The sequence below is a fragment of the Vespa mandarinia genome, chromosome 6 (assembly GCF_050613455.1).
Source record: "Vespa mandarinia isolate Hongniang chromosome 6, ASM5061345v1, whole genome shotgun sequence".
Taxonomy (NCBI): domain Eukaryota; kingdom Metazoa; phylum Arthropoda; class Insecta; order Hymenoptera; family Vespidae; genus Vespa; species Vespa mandarinia.
Window position 1 is genome coordinate 5,508,854 of NC_140815.1, and position 26,053 is coordinate 5,534,906.

Sequence of the window (26,053 nt, forward strand, 5' to 3'; positions counted from 1 at the left end):
TTTTCTTATCTTTCAGCAACTCACTTTTATTATTCATATTTTTTTTCTTCAATTATGTTTTTAATTACGTCATTAATATGTTATTTCTTTTCATTATGTCTTTTCAGATTTTTATTATGTTATTTATTTTAATTATGTCTTTTTAATATTTATTTATGCTATTACTTTTTAATTATGTTTTTATGTTTTTAGATTTGTTATTAATATATTCTACTTAATTTTAATTTTTAAGCATTAGGTAGGACCCATGAGATGAAGCGGACTGTTGTTTTAGCAGCGTGCAGAGCTACTTCTATTTTATTATCTTTCCTTTATTCATTTTCTTTTCTTCTCTTTCAGGATAGATCATCAAGGTATAGGTTCATCCGTGGTCGAATGCGTCATCGCCTGGTACGATTCATCATCGATTTTTACACGGTTACGGGAAGGATAGGAAGAACACTTGCGTGCGTGTCGGCGTGCACAAGCGTGGGTGTTCTCGGGCGCGATTAAACCTCGTTTGATAGTTCGAATCGAAAACGCGAATTTAGAGTAGAGTCACCGATTTTCTAACACTCACGTGAATGAACGCGAGCGCGACATAAAAATCCTGCCGGGGATTTCGTTTAAATTTGCTCGAATATTCGATTAGATTACCACGCGAACGCGTTTTTTTAGAGTAGAGTCACCGTTTTCCGAACACTTGCGTGGGTGTCCGGGCGCGATTAAAAGTCCTACCATGGACTTCGTTTTATTGTTGAAATTTGGGGTGCGCGAACGGTTTACCTTGTAGTGCTGTACATAGCTGGCTGATGTTATGACAATCCTAATGTTTGGTAGCGGGGCGGAAATCCCGACAAATATCATGGAAAGTCTAAATACCGGTTAGCATATGTCACTTTGGATTTCAACTTAGAGTCATCGTTATTCTAACACCCGCGTGGGTGTTCGCGTGCGCGATTAAAAGTCCTACCGGGGACTTCGTTTTGTTTGCTCGAATATTCGATTAGTTTATTTAGAGTAGAGTCACCGATTTTCGAACACTTGCGTGGGTGTCCGGGCGCGATTAAAAGTCCTATCATGGACTTCGTTTTAGTGTTGAAATTCGGAGTGCGCTTCGGATTTCAACTTAGAGTCACCGTTATTCTAACACTCACGTAAGTGTTTGCGAGCGCGATTAAAAGTCCTACCGTGGACTTCGTTTTATTTCTTCGACATATCGATTAGATTACTTCGCGAATTTGGATAGAACAGTAGAATCTACGTAACTATAACACACGTGAGTGTCGCGAACGCGATTAATGCGCTTTGATTGTTCGAAATTCGGATGCACGAATTCAGATGTGCTTAATAATCCGTTATGCCTGAGGCGGAGGGTGTCGAACGGTTAAGCTTTCTGTAAGTGGAGTCCCTGTAGCTAAGGCTAGATACTTCCTGTTAGCTTTGTCCCATGCCCAAGATATCCGAAGCGGAAGGCATAAGGGTCGGTATCGCGAAACGCGAATTTTAGAGTAAAGTAGAGTCACCGTTAGCTCGTGGGTCTCCACATGCAGCAACTTCCACGTAGTGAGACCTGGGTCAGTATTACTTGCACACTCTAATCATAAATTCTTTAACGCAAGTATTACTGAGCGAATGGCTGCATATTTTTTTACTTTTCCAATATCTTTTTAATCTAATTCCAACAGAACATTAATATTCTTCCACTTTATATCGCTAATAATACTTCAAAAGAAGAAATGTAGCGGAAATCTATTCTGCAATAATTTCTCAGAGGAACGAAAAGGAAATTTTTCTATCTCTCTTTTATGTCCACTGTCATTTTTATTAATTCTTATTTAATTTCATTAATTATCCTTTATATATCTCGGGTGGGACCCACTGGCGGGGCCTGTGGGCGAGGGCTTCTGTGCGGGCTGCTGTCTCAGCATCATATAGAACTGTTTCTCTTGTCTTCTCTTTTAGGGGCTCTCTATTCTTTTCTTTCTGGGGCTATCTTTTCTTTCTCCGGCTCACGTTTCTATATCATATTTTTCTTTTTCAATTATGTTTTTCAATTGGGTTATTAATATGTTATTTCCTTTTAATTATGTTTTTAATTATGTGTTTAATTGTGTTTTTAATATATTTCTATTAATTATGATTTTAGTTGCTTTAGGTAGGACTTATGGGATGATGCATGCTGCTTCTCTTTTCGTTTCCTTTTCTAGATCTCTTATCTATTTATGTATATTTTCTATTTGTATTTTGTATATGTGTATATATATTATTTTTTGTTTTATATATTTTTTTGCTCTCTTTTTTTTCCTCATTATCTTTTTCTTTTACAGGATAGGTCATCGAGGGATAGCTTCATCTGCGGACGGATGCGTCGTCGCCTGGCTGGAATCATCCTCGATTTTTACACGCGAATACGGGAAGGATAGGAAGAACACTGGCGCGCGTGTCGGCGGGCACAGGCGTGGGTGTTCTCGGGCGCGATTATATTACGTTTGATTGTTCGAATCGAATACGCGAATTGTAGAGTAGAGTCATCGTTTTTCTAACATTCGCGTGGGTGTTCGGGCGCGATTAAAGGTCCTACCGTGGGCTTCGTTTGATTTCTTCAAAATTTCGTTGGGGGTACTTCGCGAATTTCGGCTTAACAGTAGAATCTACGTAATTATAACACACACGTGAGTGTCGTGACGCGAGTAGTAGTCTAAGGAGTGCGCTTTGTTTGTTCGAAATTCGGATAGCACAAATTCAGATGTGCTTAATAATTCGTTATGTCTGAAGCGGACGGTGCAAATGGTGGAGCTATCTGTAAGAGGTGTGCAGTAGCTAAAGCTACGCATACCCTGTTAGTTAAGAAGCCAGTGCATTGAAGCGGAAAGGTATAGCGGATCGGTATCGTGGAACGCGGATTTTAGAGTAGAGTCACCGTTAGCCCGTGGGTCTCCACATGCAGCAACTTCCACGTAGTGAGACCTGGGTCGGTATTACTTGCATAATCTAATGTAGAATCTTTAACGCAAGTACTACTGAGCGAATGGCTGCATATTTTTTTACTTTCCCAATATCTTTTTAATCTAATTCCAACTGAACATTAACATTTTTCTATTTTATATCGCTAATAATACTTCAAAAGAAGGAATATGGCAGAATTCTATTGTACAATAATTTCTTACAGAACGACAAGGAAATTTATCTATCACAATTTTATGTCCATTGTCATTTTTATTTATTCTTATTTACTCTCACTAATAATCCTTCATATATCTCGGGTGGGACCCATGGGAGGGGTCCATGGGGGTGTGCCTCTGTGCGGGTTGCTCTCTTAGCATCGTATAGAACTGCATCTCTTTTTTTCTCTTTTTGGAGCTCTCTTTTCTATTTCATATTTTTCATTCTTATTTATTAATTATGATTTATTAGTCTCGGGTGGGACCCATGGGATGGGGACATGGGTGTGGGCCTCTGTGCGGGTTGCTTTCTCAGCATCTTATAGAGCTGCTTCTCTTTTCTTCTCTTTTTGGGGCTATCTTTTCTATTTCATATTTTGCACTCTTATTTACTATTATAAATTATGATTTATTAGTCTCGGGTGGGACCCATGGGATGGGGACATGGGTGTGGTCCTCTGTGCGGGTTGCTGTCTTAGCATCGTGTAGAGCTGCTTCTATTTTCTTATCTTTCTGCAGCTTTCTTTTCTATCTAATATTTTTCTTATTTAATTATGTATCTAATTATATTATTAATATGTTATTTCTTTCCATTATGTCTTTTCAGATTATTATTATGTTATTTCTTTTTAATTATGTTTTTATGGTTTTAATTATGCTTTTAATATATTCTTATTAATAATGATTTACAGGTTTTAGATGAATCGGATTGTTGTTTCAGCAGCATGCAGAGCTACTACTATTTTCTTATCTTTCAGCAGCTCTCTTTTATTACTTATATTTTTTTTCTGTAATTATGTTTTTAATTATGTTATTTCTTTTTAATCATTTCTTTTCAGAATATAATTATGTTATTTATTTTTAATTATGTTTTTTTAATATTTATTTATGCTATTACTTTTTAATTATGTTTTTATGTTTTTAGATTTGTTATTAATATATTCTAATTAATTTTAATTTTTAAGCATTAGGTAGGACCCATGAGATGAAGCGGACTGTTGTTTTAGCAGCGTGCAGAGCTACTTCTATTTTATTATCTTTCCTTTATTCATTTTCTTTTCTTCTCTTTCAGGATAGATCATCAAGGTATAGGTTCATCCGTGGTCGAATGCGTCATCGCCTGGTACGATTCATCATCGATTTTTACACGGTTACGGGAAGGATAGGAAGAACACTTGCGTGCGTGTCGGCGTGCACAAGCGTGGGTGTTCTCGGGCGCGATTAAACCTCGTTTGATAGTTCGAATCGAAAACGCGAATTTAGAGTAGAGTCACCGATTTTCTAACACTCACGTGAATGAACGCGAGCGCGACATAAAAATCCTGCCGGGGATTTCGTTTAAATTTGCTCGAATATTCGATTAGATTACCACGCGAACGCGTTTTTTTAGAGTAGAGTCACCGTTTTCCGAACACTTGCGTGGGTGTCCGGGCGCGATTAAAAGTCCTACCATGGACTTCGTTTTATTGTTGAAATTTGGGGTGCGCGAACGGTTTACCTTGTAGTGCTGTACATAGCTGGCTGATGTTATGACAATCCTAATGTTTGGTAGCGGGGCGGAAATCCCGACAAATATCATGGAAAGTCTAAATACCGGTTAGCATATGTCACTTTGGATTTCAACTTAGAGTCATCGTTATTCTAACACCCGCGTGGGTGTTCGCGTGCGCGATTAAAAGTCCTACCGGGGACTTCGTTTTGTTTGCTCGAATATTCGATTAGTTTATTTAGAGTAGAGTCACCGATTTTCGAACACTTGCGTGGGTGTCCGGGCGCGATTAAAAGTCCTATCATGGACTTCGTTTTAGTGTTGAAATTCGGAGTGCGCTTCGGATTTCAACTTAGAGTCACCGTTATTCTAACACTCACGTAAGTGTTCGCGAGCGCGATTGAAAGTCCTACCGTGGACTTCGTTTTATTTCTTCGACATATCGATTAGATTACTTCGCGAATTTGGATAGAACAGTAGAATCTACGTAACTATAACACACGTGAGTGTCGCGAACGCGATTAATGCGCTTTGATTGTTCGAAATTCGGATGCACGAATTCAGATGTGCTTAATAATCCGTTATGCCTGAGGCGGAGGGTGTCGAACGGTTAAGCTTTCTGTAAGTGGAGTCCCTGTAGCTAAGGCTAGATACTTCCTGTTAGCTTTGTCCCATGCCCAAGATATCCGAAGCGGAAGGCATAAGGGTCGGTATCGCGAAACGCGAATTTTAGAGTAAAGTAGAGTCACCGTTAGCTCGTGGGTCTCCACATGCAGCAACTTCCACGTAGTGAGACCTGGGTCAGTATTACTTGCACACTCTAATCATAAATTCTTTAACGCAAGTATTACTGAGCGAATGGCTGCATATTTTTTTACTTTTCCAATATCTTTTTAATCTAATTCCAACTGAAGATTAATATTTTTCCACTTTATATCGCTAATAATACTTCAAAGGAAGAAATATAGCAGAAATCTATTCTACAATAATTTCTCAGAGAAACGAAAAGGAAATTTTTCTATCTCTCTTTTATGTCCACTGTCATTTTTATTAATTCTTATTTAATCTCATTAATTATCCTTTATAAGACTCGGGTGGGACCCACTGGCGGGGCCTGTGGGCGAGGGCTTCTGTGCGGGCTGCTCTCTTAGCATCGTATAGAACAGCATCTCTTTTTTTCTCTTTTTTGAGCTCTCTTTTCTATTTCATATTTTTCATTCTTATTTACAATTATTAATTATGATTTATTAGTCTCGGGTGGGACCCATGGGATGGGGACATGGGTGTGGGCCTCTGTGCGGGTTGCTTTCTTATCATCGTGTAGAGCTGCTTCTATTTTCTTATCTTTCTGCAGCTTTCTTTTCTATCTCATATTTTTTTTTCTTTAATTATGCTTTTAATTATGTCATTAACATGTTAATTCATTTCATTATATCTTTTCAGATTTTTATAATGTTATTTCTTTTTAATTATGTCTTTTCAGAATATAATTATGTTATTTCTTTTTAATTATGTTTTTATGTTTTTAGTTGTGTTATTAATATATTTTGTATTAATTGTAATTTACAAGCAGTAGGTAGGACACATGAGATGAAGAGGACTGTTTTATCAGCATCGTGCAAAGCTGCTTCGATTTTCTTATCTTTCTGCAGCTTTCTTTTCTATCTCATACTTTTTTTTCTTTAATTATGCTTTTAATTATGTCATTAATATGTTATTTCATTTCATTATATCTTTTCAGATTTTTATAATGTTATTTCTTTTTAATTATGTCTTTTCAGAATATAATTATGTTATTTCTTTTTAATTATGTTTTTATGTTTTTAGTTGTTTTATTAATATATTTTGTATTAATTATAATTTACAAGCAGTAGGTAGGACACATGAGATGAAGAGGACTGTTCTATCAGCATCGTGCAGAGCTGCTTCGATTTTCTTATCTTTCAGCAGCTCTCTTTTATTACTCATATTTTTCTTCTTTAATTATGTTTTTAATTATGTTTTTAATTATGTTTTTAATTATGTTATTAATATGTTATTTCTTTTTATTATATCTTTCCAGAATTTAATTATGTTATTTCCTTTTAATTATATTTCTTTAATATTTATTTATGTTATTTCTTTTTAATTATGTTTTTATGTTTTTAGGTATGTTATTAATATATTCTTATTAATTATGATTTATAAGTTTTAGGTAGGACCCATGAGATGGTGCGGGCAACTGTTTCAGCATCGTGTAGAGCTCTTTCATTCTCCAGCACTCTTATCTATTTATACGTATTTATTTTCTATTTTATATATTTTTTCTATTTCTCTTATTCATCTTCTTTTTTTCTTTTTCAGGGATGACCGAGCAATCATGGAGCGATATTCAATATGTCTTTTCTTTTCTTTTCTTATTTTTTCCTTATCTTCTTTTTTTCCAGGATAGATCATCGAGAGATAGATTCACCTGCAATCGGATGCGTCATCGTAGCATGGCTGGATTCATCATCGATCTTTACGCGAGAATACGGGCAGGATAGGAGAACACTCGCACGCTTGTCGGCAAGCACAAGCGTGGGTGTTCGCGGGCGCGATTAAACTTCGTTTGATTGTTCGTATCGAAAACGCGAATTTAGAGTAGAGTCACCGTATTTCTAACACTCACGTGGATAAACGCGGGCGCGACTTAAAAGTCCTACCGGGGACTTCGTTTAAATTTGCTCGAATATTCGATTAAATTACCTCGCGAACGCGTTTTTTTTAGAGTAGAGTCACCGTTTTCCGAACACTTGCGTGGGTGTCCGGGCGCGAAAAAAGTCCTACCATGGACTTCGTTTTAGTGTTGAAATTTGGGGTGCGCGAACGGTTTACCTTGTAGTGCTGTACATAGCTGGCTGATGTTATGACAATCCTAATGTTTGGTAGCGGGGCGGAAATCCCGACAAATATCATGGAAAGTCTAAATACCGGTTAGCATATGTCACTTTGGATTTCAACTTAGAGTCATCGTTATTCTAACACCCGCGTGGGTGTTCGCGTGCGCGATTAAAAGTCCTACCGGGGACTTCGTTTTGTTTGCTCGAATATTCGATTAGTTTATTTAGAGTAGAGTCACCGATTTTCGAACACTTGCGTGGGTGTCCGGGCGCGATTAAAAGTCCTATCATGGACTTCGTTTTAGTGTTGAAATTCGGAGTGCGCTTCGGATTTCAACTTAGAGTCACCGTTATTCTAACACTCACGTGAGAGTTCGCTTGCGCGATTGAAAGTCCTACCGGGGACTTTGTTTAATTTCTTCGACTTATCGATTAGATTACTTCGCGAATTTGGATAGAACAGTAGAATCTACGTAACTATACACACGTGAGTGTCGCGAACGCGATTAATGCGCTTTGATTGTTCGAAATTCGGATGCACGAATTCAGATGTGCTTAATAATTCGTTATGCCTGAGGCGGAGGGTGTTGAACGGTAAAGCTTTCTGTAAGTGGAGTCCCTGTAGCTGAGGCTAGATACTTCCTGTTAGCTTTGAAACATGCCCAAAATATCCGAAGCGGAAGGCATAATGAATCGGTATCGTGGAACGCGGATTTTTAGAGTAAAGTAGAGTCACCGTTAGCCCGTGGGTCTCCACATGCAGCAACCTCCTCGTGGTGAGACCTGGATCGTTAATACTTGCAAAGTTTAATTGTAAATTTTTAAATGCAAGTATTACCGAGCGAATGGCTGCATATTTTATTACTTTTCCAATATCTTGTCAAACTAATTCCAACTAATCATTAATATATTTTCATTTTATATAGCTAATAATACTTCAAAAGAAGAAATATAGCAGAAATCTATTGTACAATAATTTCTCGGAGAAACGGAAAGGATATTTTTCTATCTCTCTTTTATCTCCGCTGTTATTTATTCTTAGTTACTTTCATTATTTATTCTTTATATATCTCGGGTGGGACCCATGGGTGGGGCCTGTGGGCGAGGGCTTCTGTGCGGGTTGCTGTCTCAGCATCATATAGAGCTGTTTCTCTTGTCTTATCTTTTTGGGACTCTCTATTCTTCTCTTTCTGGTGCTCTCTTTTCTTTCTCCGGCTCTCCTTTCTATCTCATATTTTTCATTTTTAATTATGTTTTCAATTATGTTATTAATATGTTATTTCCATTTAATTATGTATTTTTAATATTTATTTATGTTGCTTCTTTCTAATTATGTATTTAATTATGTGTTTAATTATGTGTTTGATTTTAATTATGTTTTTAATTATGTTTATTTTATGTATTTTGTTTTCTTCTTATTTTCTGCTTAACTTCTTCTTTTCCAGGTTAGATCATCGAGGGATAGGTTCATCTGCACACGGATACGTCGTCGCCTGGCTGGATTCATCCTCGATTTTTACACGCGAATACGGGAAGGATAGGAAGAACGCTGGCGCGCGTGTCGGCGGGCACAGGCGTTGGTGTTCTCGGGCGCGATTATATTACGTTTGATTGTTCGAATCGAATACGCGAATTGTAGAGTAGAATCATCGTTTTTCTAACATTCGCGTGGGTGTTCGGGCGCGATTAAAGGTCCTACCGTGGGCTTCGTTTGATTTCTTCAAAATTTCGTTGGGGGTACTTCGCGAATTTCGGCTTAACAGTAGAATCTACGTAATTATAACACACACGTGAGTGTCGTGACGCGAGTAGTAGTCTAAGGAGTGCGCTTTGTTTGTTCGAAATTCGGATAGCACAAATTCAGATGTGCTTAATAATTCGTTATGTCTGAAGCGGACGGTGCAAATGGTGGAGCTATCTGTAAGAGGTGTGCAGTAGCTAAAGCTACGCATACCCTGTTAGTTAAGAAGCCAGTGCATTGAAGCGGAAAGGTATAGCGGATCGGTATCGTGGAACGCGGATTTTAGAGTAGAGTCACCGTTAGCCCGTGGGTCTCCACATGCAGCAACTTCCACGTAGTGAGACCTGGGTCGGTATTACTTGCATAATCTAATGTAGAATCTTTAACGCAAGTACTACTGAGCGAATGGCTGCATATTTTTTTACTTTCCCAATATCTTTTTAATCTAATTCCAACTGAACATTAACATTTTTCTATTTTATATCGCTAATAATACTTCAAAAGAAGGAATATGGCAGAATTCTATTGTACAATAATTTCTTACAGAACGACAAGGAAATTTATCTATCACAATTTTATGTCCATTGTCATTTTTATTTATTCTTATTTACTCTCACTAATAATCCTTCATATATCTCGGGTGGGACCCATGGGAGGGGTCCATGGGGGTGTGCCTCTGTGCGGGTTGCTCTCTTAGCATCGTATAGAACTTCATCTCCTTTTTTCTCTTTTTGGGGCTCTCTTTTCTATTTCATATTTTTCATTTTTATTTACTATTATTAATTATGATTTATAAGTCTCGGGTGGGACCCATGGGATGGGGACATGGGTGTGGGCCTCTGTGCGGGTTCCTGTCTTAGCATCGTGTAAAGCTGCTTCTATTCTCTTATCTTTCTGCAGCTTTCTTTTCTATCTAATATTTTTCTTATGTAATTATGTTTTTAATTATATTATTAATATGTTATTTCTTTTCATTATGTCTTTTCAGATTTTTATTACGTTATTTCTTTTTAATTATGTTTTTTTAATATTTTTTTGTTATTTCTTTTTAATTATGTTTTTATGGTTTTAATTATGTTTTTAATATATTCTTATTAATTATGATTTACAGGTTTTAGGTAGGAACCATTAGATGCAGCGGACTGTTGTTTCAGCAGCATGCAGAGCTACTTCTATTTTTTTATCTTTCAGCAGCTCTCTTTTATTACTCATATTTTTCTTCTTTAATTATGTTATTAATTATGTTTTTAATTATGTTATTAAGATGTTATTTCTTTTCATTATGTCTTTTCAGATTTTTATTATGTTATTTCTTTTTAATTATGTTTCTTTAATATATATTTGTTCTTTCTTTTTAATTATGTTTTTAATACATTCTTATTAATTATGATTTACAGGTTTTAGGTAGGAACATTTAGATGAAGCGGACTGTTGTTTCAGCAGCATGCAGGGCTACTTCTATTGTTTTATCTTTCAGCAGCTCTCTTTTATTACTCATATTTTTCTTCTTTAATTATGTTTTTAATTATGTTTTTAATTATGTTTTTAATTATGTTTTTAATTATGTTATTAATATGTTATTTCTTTTTATTATATCTTTCCAGAATTTAATTATGTTATTTCCTTTTAATTATGTTTCTTTAACATTTATTTATGTTATTTCTTTTTAATTATGTTTTTATGTTTTTAGGTATGTTATTAATATATTCTTATTAATTATGATTTATAAGTTTTAGGTAGGACCCATGAGATGGTGCGGGCAACTGTTTCAGCATCGTGTAGAGCTCTTTCATTCTCCAGCACTCTTATCTATTTATACGTATTTATTTTCTATTTTATATATTTTTTCTATTTCTCTTATTCATCTTCTTTTTTTCTTTTTCAGGGATGACCGAGCAATCATGGAGCGATATTCAATATGTCTTTTCTTTTCTTTTCTTATTTTTTCCTTATCTTCTTTTTTTCCAGGATAGATCATCGAGAGATAGATTCACCTGCAATCGGATGCGTCATCGTAGCATGGCTGGATTCATCATCGATCTTTACGCGAGAATACGGGCAGGATAGGAAGAACACTCGCGTGCGTGTCGGCGTGCACAAGCGTGGGTGTTCTCGGGCGCGATTAAACCTCGTTTGATAGTTCGAATCGAAAACGCGAATTTAGAATAGAGTCACAGTTTTTCTAACACTCACGTGAATGAATGCGAGCGCGACATAAAAATCCTACCGGGGATTTCGTTTAAATTTGCTCGAATATTCGATTAGATTACCACGCGAACGCGTTTTTTTAGAGTAGAGTCACCGTTTTCCGAACACTTGCGTGGGTGTCCGGGCGCGATTAAAAGTCCTACCATGGACTTCGTTTTAGTGTTGAAATTTGGGGTGCGCGAACGGTTTACCTTGTAGTGCTGTACATAGCTGGCTGATGTTATGACAATCCTAATGTTTGGTAGCGGGGCGGAAATCCCGACAAATATCATGGAAAGTCTAAATACCGGTTAGCATATGTCACTTTGGATTTCAACTTAGAGTCATCGTTATTCTAACACCCGCGTGGGTGTTCGCGTGCGCGATTAAAAGTCCTACCGGGGACTTCGTTTTGTTTGCTCGAATATTCGATTAGTTTATTTAGAGTAGAGTCGCCGATTTTCGAACACTTGCGTGGGTGTCCGGGCGCGAATAAAAGTCCTATCATGGACTTCGTTTTAGTGTTGAAATTCGGAGTGCGCTTCGGATTTCAACTTAGAGTCACCGTTATTCTAACACTCACGTGAGAGTTCGCTTGCGCGATTGAAAGTCCTACCGGGGACTTTGTTTAATTTCTTCGACTTATCGATTAGATTACTTCGCGAATTTGGATAGAACAGTAGAATCTACGTAACTATACACACGTGAGTGTCGCGAACGCGATTAATGCGCTTTGATTGTTCGAAATTCGGATGCACGAATTCAGATGTGCTTAATAATTCGTTATGCCTGAGGCGGAGGGTGTTGAACGGTAAAGCTTTCTGTAAGTGGAGTCCCTGTAGCTGAGGCTAGATACTTCCTGTTAGCTTTGAACCATGCCCAAAATATCCGAAGCGGAAGGCATAATGAATCGGTATCGTGGAACGCGGATTTTTAGAGTAAAGTAGAGTCACCGTTAGCTCGTGGGTCTCCACATGCAGCAACCTCCTCGTGGTGAGACCTGGGTCAATAGTATTTGTTATATATTGAAATTTAAATTTCGATTATATAGCAGAAGTACTATCGAGCGAATGGCTGCATATTTCAATAATGTTTTAAAATTTTTCTAGCGAATTGTAACTTAACATTAATGTATTTTCACTTTACTTTGTAAAGTATGTATTGTTAGATAAACACTTTAGATATAATTGAATTATAAATTAATTTCTTCGAAAAATGGATTGAAACATTTTAATTTCTTTATTATTGCTATCTTTATTTTTGTTCCAAAAAATTTTATTATATACAAAAATGTCTATTACACACTAACTCGTTTATTAAATTACGCAGTAGAGTTTTTTAAATTAAGTTATTTATATACCGTCGCAATGGGCGCATAGTGGGGAAAATGTTCTTCTTTTACATTTCTAATTCATATTTTATCTATATCTATCGCGAAATTACGCTTCGAACGGAAGGTGGTGGTCAACTCTTTTTTATTAAATGTCATAAAATTTGGTTAACTTCTTTTAACGGTAAACCTGCGCTTTCATAGTCCTAGACTTAATTCTTTTAAGCTAAAACAATAATTTTCCTTTAAGTAAAAAAAAATATAAAATAATATTAGGTATATATAATATTAAGTGTAAAAAGCAAACGTAGCATTATAACCTACTATCGAAATATATTCTGTTTATTTAGAATTTTAAAATATACGTCAACCATAACCTAAAAAAAGATTACTATAATATATTTTGGGTATATGATTATTTGTTATGACGTTATTGAATTTTTTTATTGTATTATATTTTTTGTTTTAATGTTTTTAAAATTACCGAACTTAAAACCAATTAAAATTCAATTATAAAAGAAAAAAGAATATATATTAATTTCTAGATTTTATAGAAAAATGGACTTGAAAGCTGTAGTTATCTCAGGAGAGGCACCAGAATCAGATGATGATACTGCTAGTATCACTATGGTATATTAATTCTTATAATATTTAAATGATTTAAAAAATAATATGTTATATGTGTATTTGTGTAAATGTGTATATTTGTATATATAATTTCATTTTTTAACTTTCAGGGCATAGGATTTCCCTCTGTACGTACACCAAATTATTGTGGCACGATTATTACTGGCGAAGCTCCTGAATCTGATGAAGGTAGTTCAGATAATAATTTTTATACATTATATAGTAAATTTAAGTAATATATACCATATTTATAGATGGTACAAGTTTGAGCAGTATCAGTGGAGCAGTTGATGCTATGACTTGCCCACCTTATGCAGAAGTTAAAACACTAAAATCCAAGAAAAGCAGCATTAAATATAATAGCTTGCTTCATAAAAAACTACGTAAGTAATACAAAGATTTTTTATTTGATAAGGCTGAATAATTATGTTTTTAGAAATACATTAATGTCCTACAGGTTTTGGTTACAGAAAGAATGTAAAACAGATGCTTTTAATAACATCATATTTCATTAATATTATAGTAGTACAATATGCATCCCTATAGCTAAAACACAGTATTGTATATAATATTTTTGATGCAGAAACATTTTTATCGATAATGCAATTTTTTTACTGAAGTAAGAATTTAATGGATTATGATCCATTTCATTTAGCACCTAAAATTTGTTTTACTCACAAGCAGAACATTATCCTGTTATGTATATACTTTAAATGTATATATAGTATAAATGATACATTGTATATTTATAAAGAGAAAAAATTATTTTTTATGAAATATTATCTATTTTAAATAATAACGATAATAATGTAATGCAAATAAAAAATGTTACTTTCATATTTTATATAGGTGAATGTAATGAAACATTGGATAAAGATATAATTCAGATGACAGAAGGAACAGTTGTTAATGATGTTCAAGAATTATCAGCTGTCAACAGACAATTATTAAGAAGCGAACTTGTCTTACAAGAGGCGGTTTGTCAATTGCGTAATGCATCTAATAAATCTAAAAATGCATCTAACGCTCTGTATGAACTTATAAATACGCGTTTTTTACATTCTATTAAAACATAAGTTGTTTGTTCATTTGTTAATATATCCTTGTTAATAAAATATATTTATAATAATACTATAGACTGAAGATAATAAAGTTATTCAAAATTGCATTGAATGCAAATATTAAAAACAATCATTAAATACAATATATTGAGCACTAATGTGTGTTGCTTGTAATTGGCAGTCTATTCAATATATTAATTATATACTATCATACCTAAAAAATTCAAGTATGAATAATATTCCTTTTAATTTATTAGAAATTAAAATAATTCTAATACACAACAAATGCAGTTTGGTTTAGTGATGTATCTATATATTACCAAGTAATAAATATCCTTATACTGATCGTTGCATTGACTAGTTTTGCATGACATAAATTAGACGTTTATTGTAAGGATAACAATGTAAACACTAAAATTCTGCATATGTATGTTAAGATATATATATCAAAGAATGTCACGATATTTAAATATGGAGTACCTGTAAAGAGTAGACATACACATTGTATTCACTGTTCTCTCCTTTCTTTCTTTTTAAAATATAGCGTCATTCAACTTTTACATATAGTTTAATGTAAAATACAACATAATGTAATTGTAATAGTAACAATTTGTTTAAATATTTAAAAATTATTTTGCTTATTACAAATGAAGAACAGTTAGTACCATGAAGCTCATCTACTAATTGTGCATATGTATAATCTTTTCAGGAACACCTGTCTATTTTCTTTATTTTCTGCTGATTTTTTTATCAAATGCACAACTTCGTTTGGTATCAAAGGATTGATATTGTTTTGTTTTCTAATACATCACTACATCTAGTGTTCAATGAATTGGTGATTTTAATGGGGATGCAATCGGTTTTCCTATAAATTCAGTCTTAAATATTCCATCAATCTTCGTTGAACATAAGTTCAGTATGGATATATCTACATAAAATATATAAATAAAACATATTCTTGTGCTAATACTGATATGATAACATCGTGACGGAATACCTTCTTTGACATCATTATTTTTTCTTATCAAATATGTTCAGATTATTTAATGGCTAAGTACTTTATATATTTGTATTATAATCATATTTTGTATTAAAGCAATTCCATATACCACATACTAAACTTAACATATGTCCAAAGTATCTATTCTTGAGTTAATAATATATATATTAACAAAAACATAAGATAAAATCTGATCTAATTATACAATATTTAACTCATTAGATATATAAGCACGATTTTGTTTATCTTTGGTTATTAAATTTGATAATTTTGGACTGAATAAATATTTTCAAATACTCCATAAATCATTTGTAGTCAAATAGAATTATTTGTGTATCTGTACGTATTTCTTTATCATCTCACTTTCTTCAAAACAACCCTGGTAAACAGGTTTTATATGGAAAAGAATTGTAAATCCTTAATCCATAAATTTTTTCATTTTTTGCTGTAGTACAATGATTTTTTGCTTGCTCCAAATGAGGCTTGCAAGTAAATGTTGTATGGGCTCAATTCCAAAGAAGGATTAAAGTTTGTTGTAATTGGCGACCTTTATAGAAAATACGACGCCTAACTCGATACATATTAGCCAATGTGAGGGCGCCCACCCCCCACATGGCCTACGCTCGCTCCATTTCTCCACCACTTGCATAAATCTGAAGAAGAGCCATTGACTCCTGTGCTTGTCGTTTTTCTGCGAGAAATCGACCAGATGCTTCCTTCAATTGCTCAAGGAAAATCCTAAAATAAATGGCAAAAGAGAAGATAAGAAATGTTCATGACGAAATTCTTATATATTTATAAAATTTAAGCACAGACCTGTCAGGTACTATATCAGCTAAGCTGTCAGGATCCATATCACTGAGCAGTTCTAAATCATTTCCACCAAGTAATGAAATATGTGATGGATCATCATGTAGCGATGAAACCAATGGTTCTATTGGAGGACGTCGACGTCTGATTTCGGTACTTCTTGAAGTGCCTTCTATGTTGTCCACATCATCCACAACAATATAACGAGAAGCAGTTTTGCTACTACCTGCTGCAATCCATTTCTGATCTCCATATAAAACCATTAGACTGGTGTTTCTTTCCAAAGTTGCAAAATATTCTTCATCATCTACCTCGGTTCCTAAATACAAAGTTAACCAAACCTTAACCATTAAAAATAAATTTAAATTTAGAACAAAATTTTAAGATATGCTCTATACAATAATAATGTACTCTTACCATCTTGCTCTAATACAATTGTAAGATTTGCATCTGGTGGTAAAGCCAAGCGATTTCGAGCAATATTAGTTAAATCTTTTAAAGAAGAGGCAGTGATACCCTTTCTTCTTTCTCTTGCATGATCGACTATCTTATATGGATTACCCAATCCTTGTACTATCCCTGCTGTCTCTGACATGTTGCTTCAAATTGTAAATAATAGATTCACAATAATTTTTTTAAATACGTTTTCGAAAAAATTGCCTTTTTTCAATTTTTCAATAATGAATAAAAACAATGGTTTTGATAGAGCAGAAATTCACTTTTTTTTTTTTTTTAAATTGACACTTATAAGGCCTGATTCTCGTTGCACATTTGTTGGACAATGCACTTATATCCTTAAATGAAATGCAATCGAGCTTACATTTACGCAATACTATTAACTATAAACGTTTACAAACGTTGTTATATTAAAGCACTATATAAGTACTGATGTGGTTCGAATAAAAATTCGTATGGTTTAAACGCAAATACGAAAGGGCAGTGTTGTAGGATTGTATTGGATCAATTTGGTTCTTTACGAATTTTAGTATAGCATTAGCGATTCACATGAAAGAATAAAAAATGTAGAAGACGGCAATGTTTAACGATAACGCTTGAGTGACTGAACTGACTGTGTGTCAACTCAACACTGGGTCAATGGTGCAACTACCCCTCCTATTTATACTCCTTGCAGACTGCTGCGATATATATACACTCAAGAGACACCCCCAACCGTATTCACTACCAACATGGCATCTAGACAGAAATCAATAACCTACCCTACAGTAGACTACATATTTTCACTTCGGGCGGACGAACTATACCACTGTTTATGGATGAAATTTTATATAAATATTACTATCAAAGAATTGTGCTAATAAAAACTTCTAAATAATATATCTGCTCTTATATATGTTTATTTGATTCGTTATTATTTTACAAATATTAGATTATCATTAATCTAAAAAAAAACATTTTTTTTTTTTTATGTATATTCCTTTATATTTACCTAGTAATTCTTTAAATATACCAACAAAAATATTCCATTTTCAATTATATTTATAATGTTAACAATCAAATATTACTATTGATACATTTTCGCGATTTATGCTTTTATACTTATATTTCATATAACATTTCATTTATTTATCAAATTTTTAATTAAAAAAAAATAACGATATATACGTATAGAATGATATATACGTTAAGAATGTCTAATAAAGTAACAACTATATATGAAATATCAAATTAGATAAATTTATCAATTCATTTATATTGATTATATTTATTAATTAAATGTTTCCAAGTATACACATATATGATATATTGAAATATTTTATATCTCGAATATAAAAAACAATGTTTGTATTTATACTTACTTCAAAATATTATTAAGTTAATAATAAAATTAAATAATATTAGTAAATTAAAAAATTATATGAAAAATTAAACAAAATAAAATTCAGATTTAGACAAATCAAATATAATTTATTTTTAGATCGGGTATCAAATTTGACTAGGACTTGTGAACTTAGGACACGGCACTGCAACTAAATTTAGACCAACAAGACTAGATACTGTCTTAAGATTAAAGTTAGCCCAGGCTTAGCTCAGTTGAGGCTCTTAAATGAGCCATAAGCTGTATCTGGATGGAAAGAATTAAATTTAATTAGGATATTCTAAAAAATAACAAAAAAATGCCAAGTGTTAATAAAGAATCAGATGATAGTCAAACTTGGGAGTTAGCTGAAAGATGTTTATTACCAATCGCATTTTCACATGCAGTTGCAGTAATTCTGGCAACAATATTAAATATTTTTGGTATTTCACAAACATCTAGTTTTGCACTGTTCTTACTTTTGTTAGTGATATCAGTGAGTTCTACATTATTTTACCATAATTTAAAGGTGAGTCATTCATATCATGCCTATATAATAAAAACATAGCAAATACACTGCATTAAAAATAATCATATATTCTCATTAAATGATAACTTATATAATAAATTTATCTATTATCACAATAAATTTCTATTGTCAATATCTTTTTAATGAAACAGTAAATGTTTTTGATATTAATAACATTAAATAATAACTTCAAATACATATAATTAATCAAATCAGCAAAGAATTTTTATTTTAGAGTACAAATTTCTTAAAAAATCTTGCCATTAAAATTTTTAACCTTTTTTGTGTAATATTAAATTGATTAGACTATTAAATTGCATACTATTCCCATTGGGATACTTCATAAAGATTTTTCTTTTTTTGTATATAGTTGTATACTTATAATATATTGGTATAACAATGCAGTCTTTTAGAACTTCTCATGCGTGTATATTTAATAATACGATAGTAAGAAATCATGGACCGAAAAATTATATACATAATAGGTTACTGCAGCGGGAAAGGCAGTGCTTATAACAGGGTGTGATTCAAGAGTTGGATATACTTTGGCTAAACAATTAGATGACTTGGTATGGTATTCATCTGTTTAAAAATTCAATAGTATTGTTATTATTGATAGTATTATTTAACAAAGCACTGTTATTTATCACAGGGTTTCACAGTGTTTGCTGGATTTAATAATAAAGATGACTCTGAAGAAACAATGAAAAAATTAAAACAAGATGCATCTGGAAGATTACATGTACTTCAACTTGATATTACTAGTGAACACGATATACATTCAATTTTTCTATATGTGAATGAAAATTTACCAGATGAAGCACCAGGTATAATAAATGAATCTTTCTTTGTTTAAAAAATGCAATAAAATAATTAAATTTTATATTTTATTAAACAATGAACCAACTTAGGATTATGGGCATTAGTGCATGCAGCAGCATGGGTAACATTAGGTGAATGTGAATGGGTACCTCCTTTGGTTTTAAAACGAAGTATAGACATTAACTTTATTGGTCTAGCCCGATTGACACAGGTAATAATATTAGTCTATTTATAATATAAATATTTTTATATATATTTATAATTGTTATAGGTATTTTTACCATTGGTCAGAAGATCAAGAGGACGTGTTGTAATAGTGAGTAGTCTCTTAGCTCGCATACCAAGTCCTGTAAGAGGCATTTATTGTGCAGTCAAGGTAATGTTAGAAATTTACTTGTTACAATAAAAATCAAACTAAAAAGTTGATTAGAATATAACATTTTTAACATGTTCAGGCTGCTATTGAGGCATGGGGTTCTTGTCTTCGATTAGAAATGCGAAGATGGGGAGTTGATGTAGTGATTGTAGAAACTGGAGAATATGTATCTGGTAATGCTTGGTTAAAAGACAATAATTCATTACTGGAACAAGCTCGGGATATGTGGATGCAGCTTGATCCTCAAACACGTAAGGAATATGGGGAAGAATTATTCCAAAAAGAAATGTTAGCTCTTGAAAAATATACACAAGGACCTGAAGCAGACTTAACATCTGTTACTAGAGCTTTAACAGACAGTGTATTGAAAACATTTCCAATGCAAAGGTATACTCCAGTATCACGTCAAGAACGAATGCATGCTTTATGCAGTGATTATCTTCCAAAACCAATTTATGATATTTTGTACACTAATTAATATTGAGCCTATCACATTGTGTTCACCTACGAAATTACTTGAAAATTATACCCAAATGCTTTTTATATACATTCTAAGTTACACCAATAAGCTTCATTAGCAAAATCATATGATTATCTTAAACCTAGAACACTGCCTAATTAGATAAAAACAGTTTTAAGATATCCATGTTTTTTAATTGTTGTTTATTGTAATTAATGGTCTCATTGAGCGATTATATGTAATGAGTTGGTTGTGGTGGTTTGTATCAAAATACAAGAAATTGCAAATGTAACCTAATAAAGTATATAAAATAATGTATCATATTTCGTTTAATATTAAATTATTTCAGATTTTTTTCGTATCGACTATAAATTAATATCTAGCAATGTTTTAAATAAATAATCACTTACAAAATTAAACACTTGATAAGTCTTCTAATTATTTTTATATTTACAAGAACACGATAGAAAAAATTCAAGTAACTTACAATGGAACTATCACTAGTTTTAGACCCTAGAATCTGCTGAATCGAATTTCTTCGCCATTTGGTCGAATATGTCTAAGTCCCTAGATATCGTAGAGATTTTATCTCTAGGGATTACTTAAGAATGTGGTTTCAAAAGAAGGCGAAGAAGAATGGAAATGATAAACGCTAGGCGTGGCGGCGTCATTTTTTAAAGCTTTGTAAAGGAATTGTATCATAAGTGCACTTAATATTCTTATACGGTAGAACATCGTAAATAGATTCATTAAATTCGAATCATCGAAATGTTAAAATGTGAAAATTTATGGACAGAAAACGATCTCAGGATTTAATGCCAATAATGTGTCATTTGAAGATCTTAAGATAAAACTTTAATTACACTTTTTAACGAATTCCGTAAATGTGCCTGTCGTTTATACACGTAGAAAGAAGGGAATGCTTGTATGGAGTAATGCAAGAGCGGTAACCTATGCTGGGGAATGGAGACGGAGAGCGTAAAATCAGGGGCTAGCGAGCATAGCCATAGCCAGCACAGCAGGTCTTCGCAAAAACACCATAAAGTATATAACAACAGTACCAAATCTCATCATCGACAACACTCTCACAGAACTACAAGGTATCGTAAGAATCTTGATGTACTTTTCTTTCTGAAAATTAGAGGCGCTGCAGTCGATTAACTCTTGCAGAATTCTCGATCCCGATCCTCAAAAGCTAGCGCTAATCAGCGCTTTACCAACTGCATTGTTGTGTACTTTTATATTTTTTATCTTCTATTATTTTGTATTTATTTTATAATATTTTGAATGATTTGTATTTTATCGTGATTGTTTGAATTATTGAGCATGAAGTAAGATATGTATGATATTCAATAGTACGTTTACATCTAGAGTTTATTAAATGAATAATTGTGTCAAAAAATACATAGCCTGTGACAATATAAACGATCAAAAGATTCTACTTAAGATTTATGTATTAAATGTCAACAATATATTTTCATATTTTTATTACGAACTGATGTAAATACCAATTTCATTACTAATTCGAATTTACTGATAGAAATTGTATGAGTTAATTATATAGTTTTGGGTGTAGGCTAATTTGTTCTATTGAATCAAATTCTTCTCTCAGGTTTTTACTTTGATAATTTTATTGTGAAATGATTGTAAGATCTGAATCTAATATAAATAAATATTTTATATCTAATATATGTAAATACTATATATTTGTTAAAAAACAAATATATAAATGATATTAAACAATCATGTATTAAGGCATACATTTCTTTTAGTCTAGGTTAGTTGTTTATTACAATTTAAACAATTATTTTATTTTTATAATCAGTATATGATACATATATCCAGATAATAATGTCAGATGTAAACGTGCATTAACTCAAGATAATTTATGATTTTATTCTATGTTTGATTCTTTTTTGTAATTAGGAGTAGTCGAAGTCAAAGAAAAGAAAGACAGAATATAAATACAAACGAAATGGCTCCTTTTCAAACAACAGTTAATGTACGTGGAGATAGTGTGGATAACTTAGGTCAAGAGGTTATTGAAGTACAAATATTACCTCAAGATGAAAATTGGGGAGAAAATACTACAGCTGTAACTGGCAATACATCTGATAGGTCAGAATCGACTGAAGATGTAACTCATTGGCCAAATGAATCTGACACTTCATTCGGATCTACCTGCAATCGACATATTGTTCCAATAATAGCTGTGTTACTTGGAATATGTGCTTTTTTAAGTCCTATAGCAATGGTCATACTACCTAAATTAGGATTTTTTCCTGATACAACAACTGCATTAACAATGCAACAAAAATTACAATTACTTTCATGCAATGCAGAATGCAAAGGCCAATTGCTAGGATTAGCCTTTAAATTAGTACTATTAGTTATTGGAAGTTGGGCTGTATTTCTACGCCCACAAAATGCTACTATGCCACGTGTATTTTTATTCAGAGCTGGTGTGTTACTTCTTACAATGCTGTGCATTTGTACTTATTGGTTGTTTTATGTTGTTCAGGTATGTGATTTATTACTACATCATCTAATAAACTGTTATAATTATAATTACAATATAATTTTATTACTTAATATAATTTATAATTTTAGGTTACAGAAAGTGCTAAGACTGCTGCGAATGGTGAAATAACAGAGTACAAAAGTTTAGTAAATTATGCGGGTACTCTTGCAGATACATTGCTATTCATTCACTATGTTGCTGTGCTACTTATAGAAGTTCGTCATTTGCAGCCGACATTCTATGTTAAGGTATATAGAGAATTTATGAATTTAATATATACATAATAAATAATAGATTTAAGTCTTTATTTGATACTTCAATTTAATGTTTCATTATAGGTTGTGAGATCTCCAGATGGTGAATCGAGATCTTATGCAATAGGACAATTATCAATACAAAGAGCAGCAGTATGGGTATTGGAAAGGTATTATACAGATTTTCCAATTTATAATCCATATTTGGAACGTTTACCTGTTTCTAAATCAAGTCGAAAGCAATCAAGTTTCAAATTTTATGACGTTGATGGAGGTGTTTCAAGTGGTGTTCAGTCGCGTGGAGGTAGCGGCGATAGAGCAGTATTAGCTGCACAAGCTCGACGTAGAGATTCTAGCCATAATGGCCGCTTTTACGAAGAACATGATTATGAGAGAAGAGTACGCAAGCGAAGAGCACGTTTAATTACTGCTGCGGAAGAAGCATTTGCTCATATCAAACGATTACATTCTGAAGTTGAATCCACGCCAGGTCCTGGCCCTATGGACCCAATGGAAGCTGCACAGGCAGTATTTCCATCTATGGCAAGAGCTTTACAAAAATATTTAAGAGTTACACGTCAACAACCTCGTCATTCTGTAGAATCAATATTAAATCGTTTTGCAAGATGTTTAGCACAAGATGCAGCACCGCGTGCATTTTTGGAACCTTTTTTTACGACAAGTCCTGTTCTTTCTAATGAAAAAGAAAGACAAAAGGATTCTCATCATTGGGCTTTAATCTGCGAAGGTGAGTTGCCATCACGACCTCTTGCAAATGGTTGTGAATTTCAGTTAAGACAAGGTGAGATTGCACTTTTGTGCACAGCATATCGATTACCGCATTTTCATCTCACTGAACAACTTGCACATCCTAAATCTAATAAGTTTCTCTTGAGGTTGAATTCAGAAACTTCTGTGTAGTAGTACTGAAAATTTTTTAGACATCCTATTACAAGGTGCTTATCATATTAGTGGATGTGAATTTGCATAAATTTTAAAAAGCATAAAAATGCACAAATTTTAAAATATTTAACATTGAAAAGAAAAGTATATATGAACAATTTGATTGTCATAAATTGAAACCAAGTTTTATTTGTAATATAGTATTTATCAAGTAAATTGATAATACTTATTTCCAAGGCCATAAAAGCTTTAGATATTTTAATACATAAATATATGCACATACTTTTGCATACATAATTTCGTATATTACTTGCATTATTAGATGATGCCATATTGATAGCATTATCTATTGATAATAAAATACAATACTCATTTTTATTATCTATTTACTTTTTTTTTTTTTTTTAATAATATTTATAAATATCTTTTATACAAAGTTTTATATATTTAATCTAGTTTACTTTATATTTATGTTATACTCATTTAATCTATAAGTTATTCATTGAAGATCTTTTAGGCATCTTTAATCAATTTTTCACTGATTTATATAAGAAATATATTTTAAGTACATTGTATGAAATTGTGTACATGTGAATAATATTAGTATGAAAGCACTTTCCTTTTTATACAAGCAAACATTGCTTGTAAGTAAATTGAATATGAATGACTTGTATAAATATATAAAATATAATTAAAATAATTATAGATTTTTATATACTAGTTAATTTATATTTAAAATTACAGACTTTTTTTCTGTAAAAATATCATAAGTAAAGTATTATTGTCATTTGGAATTTACAAGTTTTATTAATTACTAAATGTAATTAATTCTATGAGTAAAAATAGTTATTCAACAAATTAAAAGTATTACTTCAAGGTTAAGCCATTAAATTGTTTTGGTAATGAAATTGTTTAATGATGAAAATGATAATTTAGATACACATTACATTCTTTTTAAATTATACCAAGAAATTTCTTTTACTTTAGTACCTTGAATATTCTTGTGAGTTGTGATTAGATATTATAGTAACTTATTCTTTATATATACATAATGGGATTTGAAAAGCCAAATATATTATGAACATTTCAAATACTTCATGACTAATGTTATAGTATTCTTATACCAGATATGTGCTAAGCAGGTATAAACTTGCACTTCTTTATTTGTTGCTATCATGTGTTGAATTTATAGCAACATATAATTTCATAAGACTGGAAAATCACAATTAAACAACATCTGATATCTATTCATACAAAATATAAAAAAAGAGAAGACATGTAAATAAAAAGCAGAAATCTATTTCATGCTTGCTTCACTGCTTGTATATATTCATATATACACAAGTTTATAATGTTTGGATTATAGGCCTAACGGCAAAGAATTTTTTATACAAAAAACAAATTGTATTATCCCTATGGATGTATTTTGCATTCCAAATATGACAAATAATTTTCCTAACTAAGGAAAAATATCTTGTTAATAGTATAATACAATATTTTAAGCATTTTACATCTAGTGCGAATTAGAAATGATGCTATTTTTACAATTACATATCACAATTAATTCATTAATGTTAAATATTATATATTGCTTGCCTCATGTTGTTTATAAAATGTATTATGAATAAGATTGTAGAGTATAAAAATTATTTAGACTGTACTTAAAAAAATACTTAAGTTTATCTGTAAGTTTGTGCTCTTGTGCATTTGTGGATATGTTGTATTTGGAATGTATGAACTTTTTTTTATAAAATTATTTTATTTATGTGTGAGCGTGGTGATTGTATCGATAAATGATGAAATATACATTTGATGTACAGATGCTTATAACAGTTTATTTGGACCCATCAGTATTATTATATTTGTATAATAAGAGACAAGATTATAACTTTGATAAACAAAAGAATATTTACTTTTAGACATTTTAGGTGTAGATGTATATAATATTATATTAAAGAAAATTAAAAATGTACAATAAGTGTATATTAAACATTATTAAAATTTGGGATCTTTCCTGTTATCTACTTGCTACTATTTGTTAAATTCCGATTGGTACATAAAATGATGTTTATAATAGCAAATACTTTTTTACTTTATTTTTAATATATTTTGAAACTATTTAT

The 26,053-nt window shown here is 32.2% G+C and overlaps 4 protein-coding genes across 10 annotated transcripts; 3 read left to right on the forward strand and 1 right to left on the reverse strand.

The window, feature by feature from the left end:
* The first annotated feature begins 12,706 nt into the window (after window positions 1-12,706).
* Window positions 12,707-14,590, forward strand: LOC118440778 (uncharacterized). Of its 4 annotated transcripts, none has more exons than XM_035864312.2 (5): window positions 12,707-12,935; window positions 13,297-13,381; window positions 13,489-13,567; window positions 13,633-13,761; window positions 14,228-14,590. In XM_035864312.2, exons 2-5 carry the CDS (start codon window positions 13,310-13,312, stop codon window positions 14,452-14,454), a joined length of 507 nt encoding a protein of 168 aa, XP_035720205.1. In that variant the 5' UTR covers window positions 12,707-12,935; window positions 13,297-13,309; the 3' UTR covers window positions 14,455-14,590. The 4 variants fall into 4 exon arrangements, with proteins under 4 accessions (XP_035720205.1, XP_035720208.1, XP_035720206.1 ...); XM_035864315.2 differs by having other exon boundaries at window positions 12,708-13,027; window positions 13,306-13,381; XM_035864313.2 differs by having other exon boundaries at window positions 12,711-12,935; window positions 13,306-13,381.
* An 80-nt stretch (window positions 14,591-14,670) lies between these two features.
* LOC118440777 (DNA fragmentation factor subunit alpha) lies at window positions 14,671-21,372 on the reverse strand. 3 transcript variants are annotated; one of them, XM_085657586.1, is made up of 4 exons: window positions 21,204-21,372; window positions 16,667-16,848; window positions 16,256-16,568; window positions 14,671-16,177 (listed from the first exon to the last, which is right to left on the reverse strand). In XM_085657586.1, exons 2-4 carry the CDS (start codon window positions 16,842-16,844, stop codon window positions 16,057-16,059), a joined length of 612 nt encoding a protein of 203 aa, XP_085513712.1. In that variant the 5' UTR covers window positions 16,845-16,848; window positions 21,204-21,372; the 3' UTR covers window positions 14,671-16,056. The 3 variants fall into 3 exon arrangements, with proteins under 3 accessions (XP_085513712.1, XP_085513711.1, XP_035720202.1); XM_085657585.1 differs by lacking the exon at window positions 21,204-21,372 and adding an exon at window positions 20,740-20,876 and having other exon boundaries at window positions 14,672-16,177; XM_035864309.2 differs by lacking the exon at window positions 21,204-21,372 and adding an exon at window positions 20,663-20,746 and having other exon boundaries at window positions 14,674-16,177.
* On the forward strand, window positions 18,260-20,574 carry LOC118440776 (D-beta-hydroxybutyrate dehydrogenase, mitochondrial). The gene is made up of 6 exons (XM_035864308.2): window positions 18,260-18,594; window positions 19,080-19,163; window positions 19,247-19,421; window positions 19,506-19,627; window positions 19,688-19,792; window positions 19,872-20,574. The coding sequence occupies exons 1-6, from the start codon at window positions 18,385-18,387 to the stop codon at window positions 20,268-20,270; spliced, it is 1,095 nt and encodes a 364-aa protein (XP_035720201.1). The 5' UTR covers window positions 18,260-18,384; the 3' UTR covers window positions 20,271-20,574.
* Window positions 21,216-24,238, forward strand: Vang (Strabismus domain-containing protein Vang). Of its 2 annotated transcripts, none has more exons than XM_035864306.2 (4): window positions 21,216-21,352; window positions 22,179-22,773; window positions 22,863-23,021; window positions 23,112-24,238. In XM_035864306.2, exons 1-4 carry the CDS (start codon window positions 21,216-21,218, stop codon window positions 23,946-23,948), a joined length of 1,728 nt encoding a protein of 575 aa, XP_035720199.1. In that variant the 3' UTR covers window positions 23,949-24,238. The 2 variants fall into 2 exon arrangements, with proteins under 2 accessions (XP_035720199.1, XP_035720200.1); XM_035864307.2 differs by lacking the exon at window positions 21,216-21,352 and adding an exon at window positions 21,428-21,583.
* Window positions 24,239-26,053: the final 1,815 nt, after the last annotated feature.